Source organism: Camelina sativa, chromosome 14 (genome assembly GCF_030686135.1).
Source record: "Camelina sativa cultivar CO46 ecotype springtype chromosome 14, ASM3068613v1".
NCBI lineage: Eukaryota > Viridiplantae > Streptophyta > Magnoliopsida > Brassicales > Brassicaceae > Camelina > Camelina sativa.
In genome coordinates, this window is record NC_141893.1 from 13,720,988 (window position 1) to 13,744,658 (window position 23,671).

The 23,671-nt window shown below is 37.3% G+C and overlaps 3 protein-coding genes and 2 pseudogenes across 4 annotated transcripts; 1 reads left to right on the forward strand and 4 right to left on the reverse strand.

The window, feature by feature from the left end:
* Positions 1–1,381: 1,381 nt before the first annotated feature.
* On the reverse strand, positions 1,382–3,176 carry LOC147928178 (uncharacterized). The gene is made up of 2 exons (XM_087486041.1): positions 2,221–3,176; positions 1,382–2,114 (listed from the first exon to the last, which is right to left on the reverse strand). Exons 1-2 carry the CDS (start codon positions 3,174–3,176, stop codon positions 1,382–1,384), a joined length of 1,689 nt encoding a protein of 562 aa, XP_087342167.1.
* A 6,896-nt stretch (positions 3,177–10,072) lies between these two features.
* LOC104741555 (uncharacterized) lies at positions 10,073–12,644 on the reverse strand. 2 transcript variants are annotated; one of them, XR_015580405.1, is made up of 8 exons: positions 12,564–12,644; positions 11,596–11,879; positions 11,344–11,469; positions 11,083–11,241; positions 10,869–10,995; positions 10,552–10,743; positions 10,350–10,440; positions 10,073–10,246 (listed from the first exon to the last, which is right to left on the reverse strand). XR_015580405.1 is itself a non-coding variant. In XM_010462437.3 (8 exons), exons 2-8 carry the CDS (start codon positions 11,860–11,862, stop codon positions 10,154–10,156), a joined length of 1,047 nt encoding a protein of 348 aa, XP_010460739.2. In that variant the 5' UTR covers positions 11,863–11,879; positions 12,564–12,644; the 3' UTR covers positions 10,073–10,153. The 2 variants fall into 2 exon arrangements, 1 of the variants encoding a protein (XP_010460739.2); XM_010462437.3 differs by having other exon boundaries at positions 10,869–10,987.
* A 5,212-nt stretch (positions 12,645–17,856) lies between these two features.
* Positions 17,857–19,221, forward strand: LOC104743616 (pentatricopeptide repeat-containing protein At1g29710, mitochondrial-like; annotated as a pseudogene).
* Positions 19,222–19,548: 327 nt separating this feature from the next.
* LOC147928179 (putative LRR receptor-like serine/threonine-protein kinase At1g29720 pseudogene) lies at positions 19,549–19,931 on the reverse strand (annotated as a pseudogene).
* A 1-nt stretch (position 19,932) lies between these two features.
* On the reverse strand, positions 19,933–22,136 carry LOC147928180 (putative LRR receptor-like serine/threonine-protein kinase At1g29720). Its single transcript, XM_087486042.1, has 7 exons — positions 21,853–22,136; positions 21,574–21,772; positions 21,328–21,401; positions 20,950–21,054; positions 20,652–20,862; positions 20,147–20,230; positions 19,933–19,994 (listed from the first exon to the last, which is right to left on the reverse strand). Exons 1-7 carry the CDS (start codon positions 22,123–22,125, stop codon positions 19,933–19,935), a joined length of 1,008 nt encoding a protein of 335 aa, XP_087342168.1. The 5' UTR covers positions 22,126–22,136.
* Positions 22,137–23,671: the final 1,535 nt, after the last annotated feature.

A 23,671-nucleotide genomic window follows, 5' to 3' on the forward strand; every position in this document is an offset into this window, starting at 1 on the left:
CAGCTTTTCTGTACAACTTTGGATATGTTACCAATCAGACTGAGTATATTCTAGCTACAAAGATTTATAATTCTCTTATATATATTGAACTAAAGTACTATAGTATAGAATTTTCAAAACCTAGAGTCGCTCTTCTCTACAGTATTATCTTTCTCCATGGGCAAGAAGTAGCCACGAAGCCTCAAGATAAGAGAAACGTTCTTACGTGTACGCAGGAGGACATAGACGCGATTAACCGGTTTCTTGATGGCGAGAAGAAAACTATCCCTGAGTCTGAGCAGAGGGCTCGTCGTCAGTGGATTGAAACACGAATTGCTACACAAATTGCTGCGGGCCGCCTTATAGCGGCTCAGAAGGCTCAACGGGCTCAGCTTCTAGAGGGCACTTCAACCAACAAAGATTAACTCAATCTATAGTCTAATTAATCTCTTGATTATAGGAGAATTAGTGTTTGCTTTTAATTCAGTCGTTCTCTTATATAACACAGTGGTGCTTTGGGTTTTAAGTTGCATGTTAGGCTATGTTAGGCTTGAATATATTTACGTTTTAACGAATAATTAGTTACCTTCTCAGAGTTATGTATTGCAATGATATATTCCTTTTGAACAATTGCGACAATTATATTTTTCCAAATTACTCAACAGTCTATTACAAGACAACAAACTAGGGATTCGGCCATAGCTTCCCATGTTGTCAAACATATAAAGCGTTTCATAAATCATACTGATCATTAAGTGGTTTCAAAGCATTGGCTAGGAGGATCGCGGGAGCATACAAAGCTTAATCTTTGCATTCAAAACAAAAGAAACAATTCAATTCCCATTGAAACGAATCAGAACAAGCTCATGGCACAATCTCTTTACACTCTATTCTTAAATCTATTCCTTAAAGAACCTAACAAAAATACTCTGAGGGGCTGATGGATGTAATATCGGTAGTCGAAGACAGCCATCCTTGAGAGTTGTTTAACTAAACTTATCTTCGAATTTCCAATTAGCAAGATCTTTGAATCCATAAGCGCCACCTGCAAATCATCAATACACACACTACGCACTTTAATTTTTGAGAACAAATATATTTTATCCTGATGTTAACCAAAAGTCAGATGATTAGAAATGGACCTTGTCTTTGACTTCTGATTGCAGAAGCTTGATGGACTCCAATACTACATCATCATCTTTGACCTTGTCTTCGACTTTTGAATCCATAAGGGCCACCTGCAAATCATCAATACACACTACGCACTTTAATTTTTGAGAACAAATATATTTTATCCGGTTATTAACCAAAAGTCAGATGATTAGAAATGGACCTTGTCTTTGTCTTGTGATTGCAGAAGCTTGATGGACTCCAATACTACATCATCATCAGTCATGGGTTTCTAACGCTCATGTCTCGGTTTGAGAACATCTCGTACTGCACACAAGAAAGTTTCTGAAGCGTCTCCCTCTTCACATCTGTTGCACAGAATAGACCTATACGTTATCCACATATCTTTCTCAAGATTTCTTCTCCTATCATCTTCATCAATACACAACAAAGCGATGTCATTAAGAGCTGTAGCATAATCTAGGAGCTTCGACTTCTTTGCATATTTGGTTCCCAAAGTCCTACATGTGAACTGAACGGCGCTTAGGACAGCCACCCAGATACCAAGATTGTGTGCCCTGATAGGTCTGGGAAATCGGAAATGCTTATTCTCTGAAGAGTAGTCGGTTAGCCAGATCATAAAGTCTTCTCCACTCGCAAGTGCTTTAGCGTAGTAAACATTGGGATCAAACACATTGACTCTAGCTTCATCATCGAATCGATCAACTCTGCATCGCAGCAGTCTCTTATCCAGAAGCAGAGTAGAAAAATCAGAGTCGAAGTCCATTTTCTCTTTGTATCTGGTACCAGTACCATTGCAGAAACTGTCCACAGCTCTGCAAACCAGATCTAAACCATCATCCTTTTGACACTTAATTTTCCTTAGAAAGGCCAGGATCTGAATGAGTTCATGACATTCCAGAAAACAGATACCCTGAGGTGTTTCGACTAGGCCACAAGCAATCAAAGTGTCCTCGGAAACCTGGAGTTTCTTGATCACAAAATGCAGAACCCTCTCTCGAATGCTACATGAGAGAATTTTAAGGTCACAGAAGGACAAAAAGGAGCAATCTGATTTCCTTAAGCAACTTACTGCGATCTTCATCCACAGTTAAAGGCCAGTCTTTGGACCATCCATTCTCATATTCAAATCTTTTCACATCTTCGAGCTTATACTTGATCAATTCAACAGCAGCTGCTGCATCCACTGGTTCCCAATCTCCAACCGATACCTTACGAGTCCAGACATTACTGATCCTCTGAGGCACCAAATCCTTTGATCTAAGTTCTGCAACGTGTTCCTCCTCAAGATGATCGGTACATTCTTCTTCACTAGAGAACCTTTTCATACAACTCCGGCAAATCCATAGTTTCCATGTTCTATATTTCCTAGCGTATGTGAGAGCCTGCTCTAAAACATGTTGTCCTCCCTTACCTTCCACGATCTTGACGTTGTTCTTAAGATCCGCAGTGCAAACGTTCATAAAGTCCCTTTTGGTCTCAACATTCAAACTCGCCCAATACGACCTCAATTCTTGATACGTATCAGAATTCAACAACGCGAGGGTACCAGAATCGTAATCACTGTTCTTCGCGTCTTCATCTTCGTATGACTCCGCAACTTTTTGTTCGCAAACTTCAATCTTGGAAACAGAGATCCTTGACTCAGCAGTTTCGATTATGTTCTGCAGTTCTTCCTTTTCCTTGTTGAATGCAAAACCCAATTCCCCCAAGTCAAATTCCTCGATTTCAGATAACCCTTCTTTGGCTTTGCGAATGGATTCCTTGTAATACAAATCCGAACCAATCACTTCAGCCATGTTGAAAAGCAGAGACGATGAGTAAATCGAACCCGTAGATGTTGACGAAAAGCATTCAGAAGCCGCCAACGAATACGCGAACTTCACGGCGGTGTTCTCTGTTTGGTGGGCTAAAGCTCTCAAGATGTGACATCTTAGAACACGAGCTTCCACACCGATGTCGTCATTCCCATCAATATTCATCTTTTCTTCAATCGTCTCCAACGCCTCTATCAAATCTTCACCGTACAGATGAAGAGTATGCTCCAAGAAACAAGAAGACTCCATGGAGAAGAAGAGTAGCAACGAGTTTTTCAGAATAGAAAGGTTTGGATTCAAAGATTATAAAATGATTCCGAGTTCTTTTTAATCAGAATTCTTATATATTTCCTTCGTGTCGTATTTTTGATTTTCCACGTCATCTAACGTTATACAGTATTCTTATAACTTTTTTATTATGATACGTTTAATCATTTTTATAATACCTCATTAAATGAAATAATCTTTATAAAAGATCAACATATACAACTTCACATATGTATACATATACGAATCCTCGTGTAGTTTGTACCAAGGATAGGTCCTGCTGTGGCTTTAACTTAAACGTTAGAGCATCATTACAGGAGAGTAACGGTGTATCATTACTCAAAAAAAAAAAATTATCTTTATTGCAGATTTTCTTTTTTTTATTTATTTTTTAATATTTGTTCCACTAAATAAGTGAAATCTGGGCTATATGTTAAGAGTATCGTTTTTCAAATTTCTTTAGGAAGAATCGTTTCTCCTTCTTACCTCTTCTCTTTCTTATTTTTATTAATTTTTTAATAAAAGTATCGGTATGAGTAACTATCAGTAATGATGGTCTTACAACCGTTTCTTGCGGTTAGCTCATAGGTTACACATAATTGACCTACAGTAGTAGTAGTATTATACTATTATAGCAACCCTTCATATCACTCTTTCTCGTTCTTTTAAATTGTTGAAGATTAGTTGTGCATTCCGGTTAAGACTAGGAAATATGACAAAAATTCATATGGCAATACTAATGGATTGCTACTTTCCATGACTCTTAAAATTAGAATGTTTTAGGATTTAAGAGTACTGGTCCAATTCCAAATATAATTTTATTTTATTTCTATTTTGTTCAAGGTTTCAAATTTCTTCGATTCTAGAAGTAAATTCCATTCAAGATCAAATTATAATTTTGACAAAAATTATAATATAAGTTAATAATTTATATATTTTAATTGAGATTATAATTTGTGAAAAACATCTGTATATTTTTATAAAATATTAATTAGTTAAAGCATCGACTTGCCAAGAGCCCGTGTAATGAACATTGCGTTAAAGCATCCTAGTGGTATGTTCCCTTTTACACCTGCTCTCTCATTGAAATATTCTGCCATTTTGAAATATTCTGTGAGTATTGAAGTTTAGGTGTCTCATTTTAGCGATATTTATAAGAGAATTGCCCATTACACTTAGATTGTTAATTTTATGATTTAAACCGGAATATAACCTGAGATAATTTGATTTATTTACAGATTTTTTGTTTAATCAACTTAATTAGGTATGTTTATTACTCACAAATAGAAAGCTATCCTAAGTTTATGTAATTTCTATCTATTTTTTTCCGATTCGAATCACAGACCTCTTGAGCAAAGAAAGCTATCCCAAATTTCTGTAATTTCTATCCATAATGTTAATTTCATTATTTTTGGATTCGAATAACAGGCCTCTTGGTATATAAATAATAAATAATAATTAAATTTTAGTCAACCATTGGGCTAGAGGGCTTCCAGCAAAACCAATAGCAATAAAAATAAAATATTAAAAACTTACTTACTTAATAAAGTTAAATTTTCTCAAATTTATATCTTTTTCTGTTACTTTATCTTTTTGTTTAAGAAAAAGAAAGTTTAAAACAAAATATATAATGTAGATCAATACTTATTTTTTAATATATTATTATTTAATGAGTTTCTTAATTTCATTATAATTTTTAAAACAAAAATATTATCGAATCACATGACGTGTATCACAATCATATTAATGACTAACTTTGAAACCAAACTTTATATAAAAAAATTGTTGATGTTTTTATTTTTTGAAAATTTCCTATTTACAAATATTCTTTATTGGTCATAATTTTTTTTCTTTTAAAAATTACTTTTATTTACATTAAAAGAATAAACAGGGACCGTCATTTTTTGCTATTACTTACACATACCTTCACTTCGTCCCTAATTAACTAAATTTTACTTTAAAACAGCATTTTAAATACTAAATAATTAATTATTTTATAAAATATTATATATTCCAGTTTAAAGATTATAATTTTTGTGAGGATATCTTACAGAGAGATTTATAATTATCTTATATAGTATATTTTAGCTAGAAAGATTTATAATTCTCTTATATATATAGAACTCCCTAACTAGTATTAAAAGTACTATAGTATAGAAGTTTCAAAACCTAGAGTCGCTCTTCTCTATTATCTTTCTCCATGGGCAAGTCTAAGAAGGCCACGAAGCCTCAAGATAAGAGAAACGTTCTTACGTGTACGAAGGAAGACATAGATGCGATTAACCGGATTCTTGATGGCGAGAAGAAAACAATCCCTGAGTCTGAGCAGAGGGCTCGTCGTCAATGGATTGAAACACGAATTGCTGCGGCCCGCCTTATAGCGGCTCAGAAGGCTCAACGGGCTCAGCTTCTACAGGCCACTTCAAACAACAAGGATTAACTCAATCTATTAGTCTTATTAGTCTCTTGATTATAGGAGGATTAGTTTTTGCTTTTGATTAGGTCGTTCTCTTATATAACACAGTGATGCTTTAAGCCTATGTTAGGCTATATTTTATGTTTTAACGAATAATTAGTTACCTTTTCAGAGGTATATATTGTTGCAATGATATATTCATATATTCCTTTTGAACAATGGCGACAATTATATTTTTTCCCATCTCTTTATATGAATATCACAATCTTCAAGTTTTTTTTTTTTGATAAATATGTGAATATTCATTAAAACTTTTTTGTTTTTAGAAAATTACAAAAAGCTTAATACATAGCCTCGTCGTCCCTTGCCAAAAAGAAATTTGAGTAGGCTCACCTAGTCAAATTTTAACCAAATCAAAAGCAGGTCCTTGAACTTCTTTCTCCTCTGTTTTATCAAAATGGCGTCCCTGATTTGTCTATCCACCCTCTTGAACAGGATTTGGACCTCCGTAGCAATGCTGTTGTGATATCAATTATTTCGTTCCCTCCATATAGCATATAGAGTGGCTTGGGCGGCTAGACGACGCAGGCATCTCGGCGTTGTAGGATCATTGACATCGAGCCAGGCGTTCCCAGGTATGAAAGGAGAAGGGTCTGTAACCTAGCCGCCTTGTCACTTCAGACCATAGCTCCCCACTAACTTCGCAATGGAGGAATAGATGCTCTCTTGTTTCCAGATACATACCACAGAGAAAGCAGTTAGGCTCAGTTTGAAGACCCCACCTAACCAATATTTCTCTTGTTGGTAGTCGATCTTGGTGTATTAGCCACATCATGAAAGCATGTCGAGGAATACCTCCTTTGAACCAAACTTGATCAGTCCACGGAGGGGGATCTTGTCTTGGCCTTAATATTTCCCACGTCTTTTTCGTGGAGAAGACGAGGAGTTCCTCTGTACCGCACAACCAGAAATACTCATCAGAATCATCGGTAGGAAGAGAAAAATTTATTGTTGTGAGAAAAGTAATATGGGGCACAAATTCTTTTTTAACGAAATTTTTTTTTCAGCAGTAAAAAAACGTAACAAAGTATGTAAAAAAAAAGTAAAAATATTGAAGAAAATTTGCAAAATGTAGGATTTGAACCTTTCACCTTCTAGGTAGAGTGGAGCACTCTTTCCAAATAGGCTAAGAAACACTATTGTTAACTTATCACTTAAACAGATTTTAAAAAGGTGTATGGAGATCTTCAGCCCTGGGTGACCTTGCTGGTCTGAGATTCCACCCCGACGGTGACCAAGCCTGAGCAACTTTCGCATGGTCTGAGATTCCACCACGTCTTTGGGTTTTAAGTTGCATGTTAGCCTATGTTAGGCTTGAATTTATTTACGTTTTCACGAATAATTATTACCTTTTCAGAGTTATATATTATATTGCAATGATATATTACCTTTTATGTGTTTGTAGTTTTAGATATATTATTAATGATACAACAAATTTCCGTAAAAATAAAATGCAATTAAAATGTAATAATTATTTAAGTCATCTTATGTCAAAAGCTGTAGAGAGAAACCTTCTATAACATCTTTTTGTTAACGTAATTAAATTTTTGATGAAATCACTTTAGAAAAAAAAAGAAGAACAGAGCTCGTGCAAGATGAGATGAGCTTCGAGCCTCAGAGTAGTGGGCAAGTTAAAATGGTCATGACTGCTAAAATGCACATAAACATAAGAAAGAGAGCTCCAAGAAAAATCTTGGTTTTGGTTCTTTTTGTTTTCAAAGCTTTATATATTCGTTGTGTAATCTAACATGTTTATGATTATTTATATTACATAATAATTTTTGTTTTCTTTGTCATTTACTTTATATTCATGTTTTGACGAAATAATAAAAGAACTTTGAACCAAATGTCTTCGAGAACTTTATTTATCCTCATACTTTTTGAAAGTTTCATGTATGCTTGCTAAATAACCTTTCTTGTTAATAACTTTAAAGAAGTAGTATTTTTTTTTTTGGATACAAATGACATTCGGTTAATTGGTTCAGTTTTTTGTTGAATTATTCGATTTTTGGAATGGGTGTAGTTTATAATATAATTTTATTTTATTTCTATTTTGTTCAAGGTTTTAGATTTCTTAGAATCTAGACATAAATTCTATTCAGGGTCCAATTATTATTGTGACAAAAAAGTTATAATCTAAGTTAATTGTTTTTTTTTATTTTTTTTTGGTCAAATAATTATACTATAAATAATTAATTTATTTTTTTCCTAAAAAAATAATTTATTTTAATTATAATTTTTTATAGTACATCTGTATATTTTTAAAAATATTAATTCTTTGAGTGCATTTTGATTAATTTGATTCCGTTTAACATAGTTCCAGTATATAGTTTGATTAGAGATGGGATAATTGATAATTATGTATTTCATAACCAAAACCTTTTAAAAAAAATTTCGGTTCGTATTCAAAAATTTTGGTTTGGTTTGGAATTCTGATCATAAAATAAATCTGCTGCTGCTTTGCACAAAAAAAAAATAATAACTCTGCTTTTTATTAGAAGACAAATAAAAACTCACGCAACACACTTGAAATAAACCATATGAAATACGAGGGAACAAGAAAATTCGCAAGAAGCAAAGATCTTGTCTTCTCCGACGAACGTGGAGCCTTCTTCTTTCATCAAAGGAGTAAGAGATGCATACTATGAAGGTAATTACATAAAGTGTTTGTAGATCATTGAAGAAAGTATGAGTTTAATTCAAGGAGAAGACATGTTAGAGGCTAGTCTCACTTATGATTAGAGACTAAAATCCTGAAATCGATGACGATGACGATGACGATGACAATGACAATGACGATGAGTTTTAGTCATGACTATTTGAGGCACATAAAACATAAAAAAGAGAGCTAGAAGGAGAATCAACAGAAAAAAAGAATGGAAAATACAAATGGTCATAACATACTAAATAAACATAAATGATGCATAAGAACCTGAAAAACAAATATTATAAAATAGGACAAAATAAAAAAAGCTAAAAAAGCTTTAAAAAACTTATAATTTGGAACAGAGAGAGTAGTATTTTGTTTGGGTACAAATGGCATTCGGTTGATTGGTTCGGTTTTTAGTTTGAATTATTCAAGTTTGACTATTTTATTTTATTTCTATTTTGTTCAGGGATACAAATTTCTTAGATTCTAAAAGTAAATTCCATTCATGATCAAATTATAATTTTGACAAAAACTATAATATAAGTTAATATATATTTTTTTTATTTTCATTGAGATTGTACCTTTATAAAGTCAGTATATTTTTAAAAATATTAGTTCTTTGAGTGAATTTGATTATTTAAGGTTTTAACGGAAGACACTGAGAATATCAAGATCAAGTTCTCATACTAGTTGAGTTATGTAGAATGATTTTCAAGAACATCAATGAGTTCAATGTATTCAGCATGTCTACTGTTTAAAATTTATTAGTGGTATGTTTAAAAAACAACTTAAAATGTGGTATTATTATGATATGGAACTTGAATTATTAAACTAATATTATTTATGTATGTTTTAAATGACCTAGATTCTTTTTATTTTGGTTGGAAATAATATAATATCAAAAACAAAATTCTCTTTTATGTGGCATGTCTTTAAAATCATGACGTCGGAGTAATTTATAAAAGTTCAAGTTAGTTTATATATATATATATATGACATTCCTCTCATCATGAGTTCACCTAATATCAACTTAAGAGTGAGATATGTTGGAATTTGGTACACCTTACAAAAAGTTTTGCAATAAATTAACTGGCATCAAATATTTGTTGATCTTATTGTGAACGATGAGATACATATTTTCAAAAATATCCTTTTTTTGGACCAATTTTTATTTTTATCATTTTTTACACAATTACAAATATGTTAAATTAACTTTTAATTTTTATTTTTGGGTTTAAGTTCTTTATTTTATATTATTAAAGTAAATTTTTGAAGAGTTAAGATTTAGTATTTGGAGTTAGAATTTAAAATTTAAAATATATAGAAAAAAATATTATTGAAAATGGATAACAACATAGAGTATTTTTGCAAAAGATATAGAAAAATATATTTTTGCAAATAGGCCTTTAAAAAACGGGTGAGTGAGACTCCAAAAAATAATAAGAACATAAAATCTTCACATGACGTGTGACTAAGACCTTTGTTCAGAAAACTGCTAGATGCTAGTCGGGGGACTTACTTAGGATCTAGCAAGAAAATCAAAGTTGATCCGAGATTTTTTGAACAATGATTAAAAGTTTAAAACTATAATTCCTCTATAGATTTACATATATGTATATAAATATATATATTTGTATTCCTTCCTCGTTAATCATTATACTTCTAAAATTACCTCCTTAAATGAAATAATCTCCATCTCACTCGAACACCCAAAATCCCTCTTCTTCTTTAAGAGCTATCTCAAACTATATATTTGTTCCCTCACTAAAAAGCTTCATTTCACATGTGTATAGTCACATCTGTGTATCCTCATTTAGTTTGTACTGTTACATTTTAAACCTCTAAAGATGGAGCCAAGATTTCTAGAGGCACGCCTGCTATAGGCTCCAACACTTGAGCTTTTGGGAGCTCTTTCAACAATAGTTCCTGCATTCAAAAATCCAATATCGAAGACATTATCACCACTGAGCCAGATGGAACCATATTTGATTTGGCTTTCATTATATTTTGGGGGTCACGAACGCTGCACCTTAAATGATTCCAACGTTCCTTCTTTCTTTATTATGGTTGCTAAAAGTCCCTTTGCTTCAAGCTCGCCATTTTGCATCGGCACAACAAACCTAAATGTTCAATAAAAACCCGATTGATAACTACAAAAAGCAAGAGTGTTGATTCATTTTCTTAAGACTACATGATCTATAACGGGGAAAAAAGATAAGATGATTATTTACTTGGCTTCCAAGAGTTTGGCGAGCTGGACAGCGTCTTCTTGGCCAGACACAAGAGTAAATCGTGGGAGAAGTTGTTTGATGACCGGTGTGATTACAATGTCGGCTCTTTCATTCTGCAGAAGTTCCATGTTGCATACACAATGAGGTTCGTAGTAGAGAGATATCTGATCTTCAGGGGATACAAGGAGATACCTGAGACCAAAATAGAAGTAGAACTCAAACATGAAACATGCATCACCAGGTTATTAACTGTTGCCGCAGACCATATTAATGGAGCAATTGAAAGTTTAATGGGAGTTTTTTTTTCTTTCTTTTACCCGTTTTCAGGCCGTTGCCATGGTGGACCAAGGATAGGTCCTGCTGTGGCTTTAACTCGAACCTTAGAACCCTTTCTTGCGTTTAGCTCACAGCTATCTCCAGGTTCCAGATAAGTGACCTACAGTACTACTTCAGCAACCTTTTCATTTTCTAAATTGTTGATTTAGTCTTGAATTCCGGTTAAGACTAGAAAATATGAAACAAGTCACTTACATTTTTAAAAAGAGGATCCAGCAAAGGCTTTGCATTTGGAGTAGCAATAACCTTTATGTCTGCAGATTTCTCAGAAAGTGGCCTTAGGGTATTCAGATGACAATGATCATCAAGGCTTTGGGTTATGAGAAGGCAATCAACTTCAGGGAGATCATCAAGCTGCACCAAATATTATCCTTTAAAACTTGCAATCAAAATGAGAGAGATGATCATTATAAAACTGCATTGCAAATTAGATTCATGTTTTTAATTAAGTGTTACCTTGAAGCCCTTCAAATATCTTTTGGCAGCATCATAGAGCCATGGGATTCCAAAATCCAAATTACCGACGAGAATCGGATCAACCAGGATTTTCAAGCCACTTGTTTCCCATAACCAGCTATTGCCCTGACTCTCACAAAATTGAAGACATGTAATAATCAAATAAGATGCAACATTTACTAACAGAAACACAATGCTCAAGACCTCAAGTAGTAAAGATCCCCTAAAACGACCAATATGAAGAAACCCCACCTCCAAGTATGTCAGCTTGAAAGCATCTGTCCCCGAGCCACTAACCCCAGTAGCTTTGTCCTCTGACAAAACAGAAGATACCACATGCCTCGAAATCTTGAGACGGACTGAAAGGGACCCCCTGGCAGCGATGTGAGGAGCTGATGAGAAAAGCGGAAATGCAGATGCGCTTAGGACTCTTGCTTTGGTCTTGATACTTAGAGGAAGAAGAGCATTGGCCTGAAGTGGCATCGTGGCTGCTTTGCCACCTGACACCACCAGAGCCATTGAAATTGTTTTGCCAACTGAAATGTTCATAACAAAATGAAGTCTTTCAACGAGTGAACTGAAAAGAGATTCGCTAGTTTATAGGAACCTATAGTAACACAGTTTTATAATCATACAAGTCATCATAAAGATCTCTACTTATAATGATGTTGAGTTTTTCCTAGATTATAGAGAGCATAATAACCCATTACATCACTAACTGATCTTTAACCAAATTGAAGCAGTTGTAAATATGCTACAATCAGTCTTAGGGTAGTCATAGTAGACCGCTAAGACTTAAAGCAGCTGAATTATCCTTACAAGTAGACCAAAAAAATGTGTCTTTGGCTAATAAATTGTAAAGCTATCGTAAAGCTATTCATTGGCCTTAGATACTTTTACTTCAATAGATCCGAAGATGCCATAATTCTTATTTTACAAGCTCACGAATATTCTCTTTCTACACACCTATGCTAATTTATCGTCACAGGACGACGAACAAGCCTTTAACTTGGGATGAGCTATTAACAAACATAGACTAAGAAAACGATGCTAACCCACTAATCAACATCGACAGGATGATAAACTAACAGAAGACTTTTTGGAATCTAATGTTGAAACTTTGATTTAGTTTAGTAGCCGTTAAACCCAGAAATGTCGAAATCAGAGATATAGGAAGCATGTAATTAGAAAACACACAAGGAAACAGAAGAAGACGGAACCTGATTTTGGAGTTGAAGAGAGTGTTCCGTCCGTGAGAAAGGTTCCAATGTCTCTCTGTTTTAGTGAATGGTTCTATCAGTGAAACCTTGGGCATCACGTTACGTCTTCAAGAATCAAGTCACACGATATGGAAAGATATGATTACGATACGCTAATAACTGTAATTGATTGTAATTAATGTGTAGGAGATTTTCTCTCTAGTACATAAGGGATGATTATGCATTCCACAATAAGGCAGAGAAACATTCTTTCGATCGTGTCTCCTCTTTATGGTATCAGAGCACGAAATTTGATTTCTTTCCTTTGCTAAGAAACCAAACGAACCCGACCGATGACGAACAACGAAGGTATTATTCCTCCGATGAACCCAAACCCGACCACGACAGCTGCGACAACAACGACCACGACGGAGGTGCGACGAACCATCTCTCCTTACGACTTGACGGCGGCCGATAATCCAGGGGCTGTAATCTCACATCCATTGCTCACAGGTGCAAACTACGATGAGTGGGCTTGTGGGATAAAGACAGCTCTATGCTCTCGAAAAAAGTTTGGTTTCCTTAACGGGACCATTGCACGACCAGCGGAAGGTTCACCAGATTTGGAGGATTGGTGGACCATTCAGGCACTTCTAGTGTCGTGGATCAAGATGTCTATTGATCCGACACTCCGTTCTAATATCTCTCACCGAGATGTGGCCAAGGATCTATGGGATCATTTGAACAAGAGGTTCTCTGTCACTAACGGACCTCGAATTCAGCAAATCAAGGCTGATCTTGCATGCTGCAAACAGAGAGGTCTCCCGATTGAGACTTACTTTGGGAAGCTGACTCGCATTTGGGATAGTATGGCTAGCTATCGTCCATTAAGGCTGTGCAAATGTGGGAAATGCGAGTGTGATCTTGGAACTCTTCAAGAGAGAGATCGAGAAGAGGATAAAGTCCACCAATTCTTGTTTGGACTTGATGACACGTTGTATCGGACCGTGAGATCAAGCTTAGTCTCGCGAGTTCCCATTCAACCAATGGAGGAAGTATACAACATTGTTCGTCAGGAAGAAGACTTGGTGAAAAACGGCACTACAAACATGGAAGAATCTAGTGGTGTGACTGCATTTGCGATTCAAACAACACCACCTTACCGAAGAGAAGAAAAAGACAAGCCGGTGGTGTGCAAACATTGTAACCGTGTTGGGCATTCTAGTGATAGTTGTTACGGTGTTATCGGTTATCCAGAGTGGTGGGGAGAGAGGCCGAGATCTCGCACTTCAACAGGACGTGGTCGAGGCCGTGGTGTATCCAATGGAGGCGCTGGACGTGGACGTGGAGTCTCGTTTGCTAATGCGGTTCACGTTGCGGCACCTTCAAACTCCGCTAACTCCGCGAGTGCCCACTATGTTGTGACGGACAATGATCGTGATGCTGTGAAGGTGAGCGACTCTCAGTGGCGAGCAATTAAGAGTCTTCTCAATGCTGGTGTTCTCAACGAACCGGAGAAGTTAAGCGGTATGTCTTCTATTCCTTTTTGGATCATGGATACAGGTGCTTCTCATCATTTAACTGGGAGATTAGATCTGTTAACGGATGTTAAAGACATGTTGCCTGTGGGGATTATATTAGCTGATGGTAGAGAACGAGTATCTATCAAAGAAGGGTCTATACGGCTTGGGCCGAATCTGATCTTGCGATCTGTTTACTATGTTGAAGGGTTTCAATCTGATTTGATCTCTCTTGCTCAGTTAATGGATGAGAATCGGTGTGTAGTACAGTTGGCTGATCATTTCCTTGTTGTTCAGGACCGTACTACGAGGACGGTGACGGGAGTTGGTAGACGTATGGGAGGGACCTTCCACTTTAGGAGTATGGAGTTTGCTGCATCGGTAGTGATTAGAGATGAGAAGTCTTTTGAGCTTTGGCACAATAGGATGGGTCATCCTGCAGCTAAAGTAGTTGGTCTACTTCCTGTAGTTTCTAATGTCATTCCTTCTGCAATTTCGAATAAAGCGTGTGATGTATGTCTCCGCGCTAAACAAACAAGAAGAAGTTTTCCAATTAGTGAGAATAAAACAACAAGGATTTTCGATTTGGTTCATTGTGATTTATGGGGTCCTTATAAGACTCCAACTTATTCCGGAGCCCGTTATTTTTTAACCATTGTCGATGATTATTCACGTGGTGTGTGGATTCACTTGTTGAATGAAAAATCAGAGGCTCCTACGCATCTCAAACAGTTCATTGCAATGACTGCACGACAATTTGACAAGCCTGTTCGAATGATCATGAGTGATAATGGATCTGAGTTTCTTTGCTTGGGAGAGTTCTTTAAGCAACAAGGCATCCTACACAAAACGTCTTGTGTCGGGACACCTCAACAAAACGGGAGGGTTGAGAGGAAGCACCGTCACATTCTGAATATCGCTAGAGCTTTACGATTTCAAGCAAATTTGCCAATCGAATTTTGGGGAGAATGCGTTTTAACGGCTGGTTATTTAATCAATCGCACACCAAGTTCAGTTTTACAGGGAGTCACACCATATGAACGGATCTATAACTCCAAGCCTTCTTATGAGCATTTGCGTGTCTTCGGCAGCCTGTGTTATGCTCATGACCAATCCCACAAAGGAGACAAATTTGCGGCTCGTAGTCGCCGGAGTGTGTTCATGGGGTATCCTTATGGGAAGAAAGGTTGGCGTCTATATGATCTCGCAAAACAAGAATTTTTTGTTTCCCGAGATGTCATCTTCTGTGAAACTGAATTTCCATATCGCTCACCCACGACGGTTGCAGACGACGACGAAGAGGTGTTTCCTTTGTCGAGTTTATTTCACGAAGAAGAAGAAGACTTATTGGGCCTGTCTCATAGTTCACTCAATTCAGACATTGATAATGGGCCTACACCAAGCCCAGTTCCACATGTTTCTTCACCAAGCCCATTTCTTACTGAACCTGCAATTGCCCCCAATGAACGTGTAACACCGCAACCCGCAACTACGGGTCTTCACGATGACTCCACTGCACCGGTAGTCGAACCACCTCCTAGAGCATCTCGTCCGCCGGTGGTTCCGGTTCCCACACCGGTTGTGTCAGATCCGGTCGTTGCTCCTACGTTGGGTCGTGGGCAACGCCAGAAAACCCAATCTGTCAAATTAAAGGATTTTGTGGTAAGTACCACTTCGAAGGCGACGACTTCTCAAAGTTCATCCACGTCTGAGTATCCAATTGCTAATTACGTCAATTGTGAGCGGTTTTCTCCTCAACATCAGGCATATTTGGCAAAGATAACTTCAGGTGTGGAACCTAAATCGTTTAAAGAGGCCATGGAAGATGAACACTGGAACAATGCTATGTCTAGCGAAATTGATGCTCAAGAACGGAATCATTCATGGGATGTGGGTGATTTACCACCAGGAAAAAAAGCAATTGGCTGTAAATGGGTGTATAAACTCAAATATCGATCTGATGGGACCTTAGAGAGACACAAAGCGCGACTTGTTGCTCTTGGCAATAAACAAACAGAGGGTGAGGATTATGGCGAGACGTTTGCGCCAGTGGCAAAGATGGGTACTGTTCGACTATTTTTGGACACTGCAGTGAAACGAAACTGGGAGGTCCATCAGATGGATGTGTACAACGCTTTTCTTCATGGGGACCTCGAAGAAGAGATTTATATGAAACTCCCTCCTGGCTTCAAAGCTTCTGACCCAAAGAAGGTATGTCGTCTTCGCAAGTCCATATACGGTTTAAAGCAGAGTCCTCGGTGCTGGTTTGAGAAACTATCAACGGCTTTGAAAAAATTTGGTTTCGAACAGAGCTTGTCAGATTACTCGCTGTTTACAATGGATAAAGACGGTGAACAACTTCATGTTTTAGTCTACGTTGACGATCTTATCATCACCGGCAGCACCATGACAGTGATGCAAGCCTTCAAAGACTACTTATCTACATGTTTCCACATGAAGGATTTGGGACCCTTGAAGTATTTTCTGGGCATTGAAGTGGCACGCAGTCCCTCTGGGATGTACCTTTGTCAACGAAAATATGCCCTTGATATCATCTCGGATTCAGGCTTACTTGGTGCTAAACCGGTGGCATTTCCTCTTGAGTCGAATAACAAGCTAGCATTGTCGGCCTCACCTTATCTACCACATCCAGCAAAGTATCGACGGTTGATCGGCCGTTTAATCTACTTAGCTGTCACGCGACCAGACTTGGCATATTGTGTTCATTTCCTTGCTCAGTTCATGCAGAAGCCAAGGGAAGATCATTGGGAGGCTGCTCTCCGAGTCGTTAAGTATCTGAAAAACAATCCTGGCCAAGGTATTTTGCTGCGTGCAGCTGGTTCTTTTCAGTTCACAGGTTGGTGTGATAGTGACTACTCCGGCTGTCCGTTAACAAGACGTTCCGTCACTGGTTATTTCATTCAACTGGGTGGCTCTCCGATATCATGGAAAACGAAGAAACAAAAGACAGTCAGTCGATCCTCGGCAGAGGCCGAATATAGGGCAATGGCACACATTACTCAAGAGTTGATATGGCTGAAGCAAATTCTATTGTCTCTTGGAGTTAAGCATGACGGCTCCATGCTTGTTCGTTGTGATAGCGAAGCAGCTATTCACATCGCCACAAACCCCGTCTTCCATGAACGGACTAAACACGTCGAAGTGGATTGCCATTTTGTTCGGAATGAAGTCTTAACCAAGAACATCCGCCTTCTTCATGTTGGTACTGGGTCGCAGCTTGCAGACATACTTACAAAACCATTGGGCACTCAAGACTACGCTCAGTTCTGTGTCAAGCTGGGCATACAAGATTTGCATGCTCCAACTTGAGGGAGGGTATCAGTGAAACCTTGGGCATCACGTTACGTCTTCAAGAATCAAGTCACACGATATGGAAAGATATGATTACGATACGCTAATAACTGTAATTGATTGTAATTAATGTGTAGGAGATTTTCTCTCTAGTACATAAGGGATGATTATGCATTCCACAATAAGGCAGAGAAACATTCTTTCGATCGTGTCTCCTCTTTAGGTTCTCTCAAGTTCCAACACGCAAATATGATCATTAGGAGAGAGAGAGAGAGAGAGAGAGAGAGAGAGAAATTGGTGGTTAGAGTGAATTTCACTTAATACGCAGCGTTTAGATGCAACCGGTCTCTCTGGCCTTGACCGACCCGGTTTACAGAATTTTAAAAATTGAAACCTTTCTTAATTCTTTAGGTTTACAATTTAGGGTTCGTTAATTTTGTTGCCTGCCAACGTCGGATTTTGAGTTCTCCGTCGGTGTCGGTATGGTGCGGTTATGGTACGGAAAGGTCAAGCTTGTGAAATCGTATTTAGCATTGGCAACGCAGCAGAGTAGAAGCAGACTCTGGTTCAGTTCGCGTAGAGCCCTCTCTTATGATGATCATCATCACAGCCTCACGAACAATGGCAACACCAATATCACCACTCTGCTTCAGCGAGAATTAGCACGTCAACGCACATGTATGCAGAATCAAATCGTAGGAGCGAAACCGAGAATAGTTTCTTCATGAGTGTATCATTGCTCTGGTTTCTCCCTTTGGTTACGCTTTAGATTTGGTTAGACTTTTAAGGTTAGCGAAACTATGCGATGAAACAAAAGCTTTGGAAGAAGCAAAGGTTGTTCATGAGTGTATCGTTGCTCTGGTTTCTCCCTTTGATGTTAGGCTCGCAATGTGATCATGGAGATGTACTCTGTTTGTGGTTCTGTTGATGATGCATGTGAAATGTTCGAAGAAATGCCTAAAAAAGATTTGGAGATCACTTGGTGTGTTATGATGAGGTGTTTTGTTAGCAACGGATACGGTGATGCAGCTATTGATTTGTTTACTCGTTTTAAACAAGAAGGGAACAAACCAGATGGGGAAATATTAAAAGAAGTATTTGCTGCGTGTTGTTTGACAGGAGATGTTGAAGAAGGATTATTACAATTTGAAGCTATGTGCAGAGACTATGGAATCGTACCTTCCATGGAACACTACCAGAGTGTTACCAAGATGTTGGCAACATCTGGTTACTTGGATGAGGCACTGGACTTTGTTATGAGAATGCCCATGGAACCAAGTGTTGATGTGTGGGAAACACTCATGAATCTTTCTCGGGTTCATGGAGATGTTGAGCTTGGAGATAGATGTGCTGAGCTGGTTGAGAAGTTAGATGCCACGAGATTGGACAAAGTGTCGAGGGCAGGTCTCGTAGCTACCAAAGCATCAGACTTTGTGAAGGAGTCACCGAGCTGTCGGTCGTATGAACAGTATTCTTATACATGGAGACCGGAAGATATTTCACATGAAGAAACAAATGTCATCTACGAGACACTAATGAGTTTGAGGTCACAAATGAAAGAAATGGGTTATGTTCCTGATACGAGGTTTTATCGTACTTTAATCCTGGTGATGGAGAATAAAGAACGGATTTATGGTTACAACGAGGAACTCGCGGTTGTTAGAAGACTTCTTAACTCAAAACCTCGATCTTCAATCACTGTGCTAACTAATATGTGCATTTGTAAGGATTGCCACAATGTAATGAAGTTCATGTCTATGATAACTGGCAGAGAACTGATTAAGCGAGATGCAAAGAGATACCACTACTTCAAAAACGGCGTCTGCCGGTGCAACGATTACTGCTGAGCTACATTTTCCTCTACTCGAATATGTTTTCATTCAAAACAAGTTGAGATAAAGAGTATCTAAACTTATAGAGACATCTTTTTCTGAATCATTTATATTAGCAATAAGTTTTTAGATTTGGTTAAATGATCGTCAAGTTACTCGTCTTTGGATGCCATCCAAGTCAATAACTCAATCATGGAGAGAAATTGATCTAAATGAGTTCAGAAAAGTGTTCAACCAAACTGAGACGAAAGAGAATTTGATCTAGTGAGCACTTGAGAGTTTCATATAGAAAGGTATAGTTCAAGTTTTACAAAAATTCATATAGATGTGTTTTTGGATCTATGTTAACGATGATAATAGTAAGGTTTCAATGTGCATAGCTTTTGATATTACAATGAGGAAGAGAACTCTACTGTCGAGTTTAAGATCATGGATTCTGGGTATAATGGGTAGAGATCACAACCAGAAGCAGAGGAGTTCACTGTTGTTGTCATTTGATGATCGGTGACACCATACGTGCTCGAGCTACCATGTGTATTAATATCCCTCAGCTTTGAGATGCTCCATTTGGGTCCATATAAACCAGGACTTGACATAACCTGGGTAATTTCGATTTCTCCCTCTAGCATTTCCACAGCCTCTGCCATTGTTGGCCTTAAGGAAGGTGATGAGTTTATGCAAACAAGAGCAACTTTGATCATCCTTACTGCTTCATTGCTGTTGAACTCACCTTCGAGCATTGGATCTACGATCTCCACTATGTCCCCTGTCTGTTGCAGCGTCATCGCCTGAGATTCGATGTAAGAACCAGTTTCTGTAAACTTATGGAAACAGATTGTGAATTGATTCAATTGAATGGGCTAGAGAGTAGTATAAAGCTCCACGGTTACCCATTTGATAAGAGAGACGTTATCAACAATTCCCTGCTGTTTCGTATTACTCTTTCCACTAACAATCTCCATTGCCACAACCCCGAAGCTGTACACGTCAGCTTTCTCTGTTAGTTGACCCCATAATGCATATTCTGGAGCCATATAACCATTGCAGTATTAGAGAAACCAAGAACGAGATATTTCTTCAGCCATGATTGCGGTTTACTTTCATGTTATATCCTCACATGGTTCCTGCAACTTTTGTGCTAATGTGACTGTGTTCTGCTTCATGGAGCCTAGCCAATCCAAAATCAGATATCTTTGCCTTAAGGTCAGCGTCTAGAAGCACATTAGTTGTTTTAATGTCACGGTGAACCATCCTTATGGCTGATCCTTCGTGGAGGAAGGCAAGCCCTCTTGCGATTCCGACACAAAATTTTTGTCTTGCTGTCCAGTCCAGTTTCAAGGAACCCTTTCATGGCAATGGATGTTAACCAAAGTGAAATTACATATATGTGCACATAAATTGGACTTAAAACGTCTGGAAAAGCTGTGTGAATCACTTTTATTTACCAAGCAGCTGAAGAGCAAGGGAGTTATTTTCCATGTACTCATACGCAAGCAGCAAGTGATTCTTCTCGACACAGCAACCATAAAGCTTGACAAGGTTTGGATGATTCAGACCTGAGATCATTCCTATCTCATTCACAAACTCGCGGTTTCCTTGGCATGACTTGGAAGAAAGCTGCTTGACAGCTATGATAGTTCCATCTGACAGCTCTCCCTGCATGATAATTTTAAAATCAGAAACCCAAAACAACAGTATTTTCTCAGGTACCTATCTACATTTTGGAAAAACTTGGCATCTTACTTTAAATATGGATCCGAAACCTCCTTCTCCAAGTTTGTTGGCTTCATCAAAATTGTTTGTTGCAGCTTGTAGTTGCCTCCAAGTAAAGCATAGTGTTTGCAGACCCTGTGCTCTCAGTTCTATATATGTGATCACGTTCACAACAGACAGTCGTTATACTAATGGCTAAAACAATCTTGGAACCAATTCATACACTGTGAACTCTGATACCTCGTTCTGTTATGTTCTTTCTCCTCTGCATTTTTTCCATGCATTTATTCCCAAAGCCAAGAGAATAATTGTAACCGAGGCAACCGTGACCCCAATAATTAGGGGATAGTTAGTATGATGTTCTGTTTTCTCCGTTGCAAATGAGACAATAAAAGTGTAAATATATACTCCAAGCGACAAGAAAATATCTTTAACGAAGTAGTTTCTTTTTGTTTTTGGACCTCCACATCGTGGCTCCTGACCTGAGAAATTTTGTAAGATGAATATTAGCGTTAGATGGACACTTGAGAGTGAAATAAGTCAATGTGAAGAAAGCCACAAAAGCAATAAGATGCAGGTAAGTTGCTAAAGCAGAGACTTTAGATAGTCAAATAATTTGAAGTTACAACAAGTAGAGGAGAAGGATACGCTTACTGTGACACAAGGAGATAGCAGAGATAAGAGGACCATAATTTCCTCTTTCAGGAATGAGAGTTGTCCCTTTCCCCGCCCAATACAAACGAATCTCTAACATATGATTGGTCACATTCACAGCTTTCTTTTCTTTCATAATAGGTTTCAGAGCTCCATTAGCCTCCTCTTTGATGTTAAAGTCCCTCAAGAACAATTCTCCCTAACAGGATAGGAAAAAAAGACAAAAACAAATGAATATTCAATCTTCAGTAAACATGCGTCTGCCGAGAGACGCTTTACCTGAACATAGACATCAAATATGCGTCTGCCGAGACGCTTGTATAGTTCTTCATCAGAAAAATGAATCTCCATAAAATGGAGCTTCACATCGTAGGCTCCATTTTCCAAGCAGAACGCGTAATAAACAAGAGAGAGAGCAGATCGACGTGCAGTCTTATAAATATCAGGATAATCTCCAGGTAGACTAGTTGAAAGGATGTACTGATCCTCACTATCATCCTTAAATACACCTGTGTTACTGATTCCCCAGTTGTTTTTGAAGTGCTGATTCATTGCAGCACTGAGTTTGTAGTTATCAGCTTGATAAGTGATTTTGTGAGAAGAGTTTGTAATCACTATGTTGTCTCCACCACAATTTATATGTAAAAATCGCTGATCTACAACCCAAGATTATCACCATCAAATAAAAGAGAGACTTAACAAGCTAAGCACTAAGCATTATGCACTCACAACTTGTGCAGCTTATTGGACCAGCGCATGGGAGAAGCCCGGTTCTGGATAAAAAGACTACCAAAATAAGTTTTATATGTTCTTGTTGCTTAATTGTTCCAAGATAAAGCAGAAGAGTGTACTTACATATTTGTCCTCAAATATGAGCTCCGGTATGTGTTAATGTTACTGTTTCAGGTACAGAAAATGAAAATAGAAACTTTAACATGAGCAGCTTGTGTATCATATATACCAAGATATTATGTTCGTACCTCTTATCCTTGCAGCTAGACGACCATGAGAAATTGTTGTAGGAGAGATCACTGTGAGAAATAAGCAGACAAATTAGTTGACCAGAAATATCTCAAGTGATGTATAGACAAGGGAAAGCCTAAACATACATATTGGATTTGTCATTGAGAAAAACACTAGACTCAAGGGTTCCAGAAAGCATATTTCCAGTCAAATAGCTGAAAGAACATGTGAAAAAAAAAATGATGCATATACATCATGATATTGTGGTATTCACATTAAAAGGTTCCAGCTCTTTGACATTCTCAATCTCATAATGTAGCACTTACGTATATATTGGTGTGTTTCATACTCCATGAATTTCACCGGTCAACTTGTTAAACGATAAATCACTGCAGCAAACTATAAAAGTCAATACATATAGGACTCTAAATGTAATTAATTAGTACTAGGTTTAAGTTGTGTCTTAGTATAAATATGTAAACACCTTTCATTCAATAATATACATCCTATTCTCTATACAAACATGTACACAATCTTTTAAAAAATGTTTTGGTGTATATTCCTAATTAGACACTCTCATACATGCATATTTACTTATATGATGTTTATTTATGTGCTTACCCATGATATAGTCCAGTAAACATAAGCATATAAATGAACAATGTAATGAGGATACGTAACGTCCTCCACACGTAATTGTGGAGTATATTAACTGACAAGTTTCAAGCTTACAAAGTCTTCTCACTTGTGACAAGAAAGAACTTACAGAGTCCTTAGCTCTGGCTTACTCCAAATGTAAGAAGGAATCAAACCATACAAACTCACATTCCTCAAAATTCTGGAACAGACTCAAAGATATTTGTTAGAAATTTTCAGATAGAACCAAGCCTCATCAAGACAAGAAAATTAAAGATCACTAGAAAAATAAATACAAGGTTTTGATGGCGTTGCTGGTTATATTTGGAAAAGAGTTTATCCCACTCGTACCACTAATAATCCTGCATATGAGTATATCGCTTAAAACATTAGTCTTGTTTCAACTTCATGTCCTTATTGATATTATCTATAAAAGGTAGTTACTTACAGTTTCTTAAGTTTTGTTAGGCGGCCAAATTCAGGAATAGGTCCTTTCAGT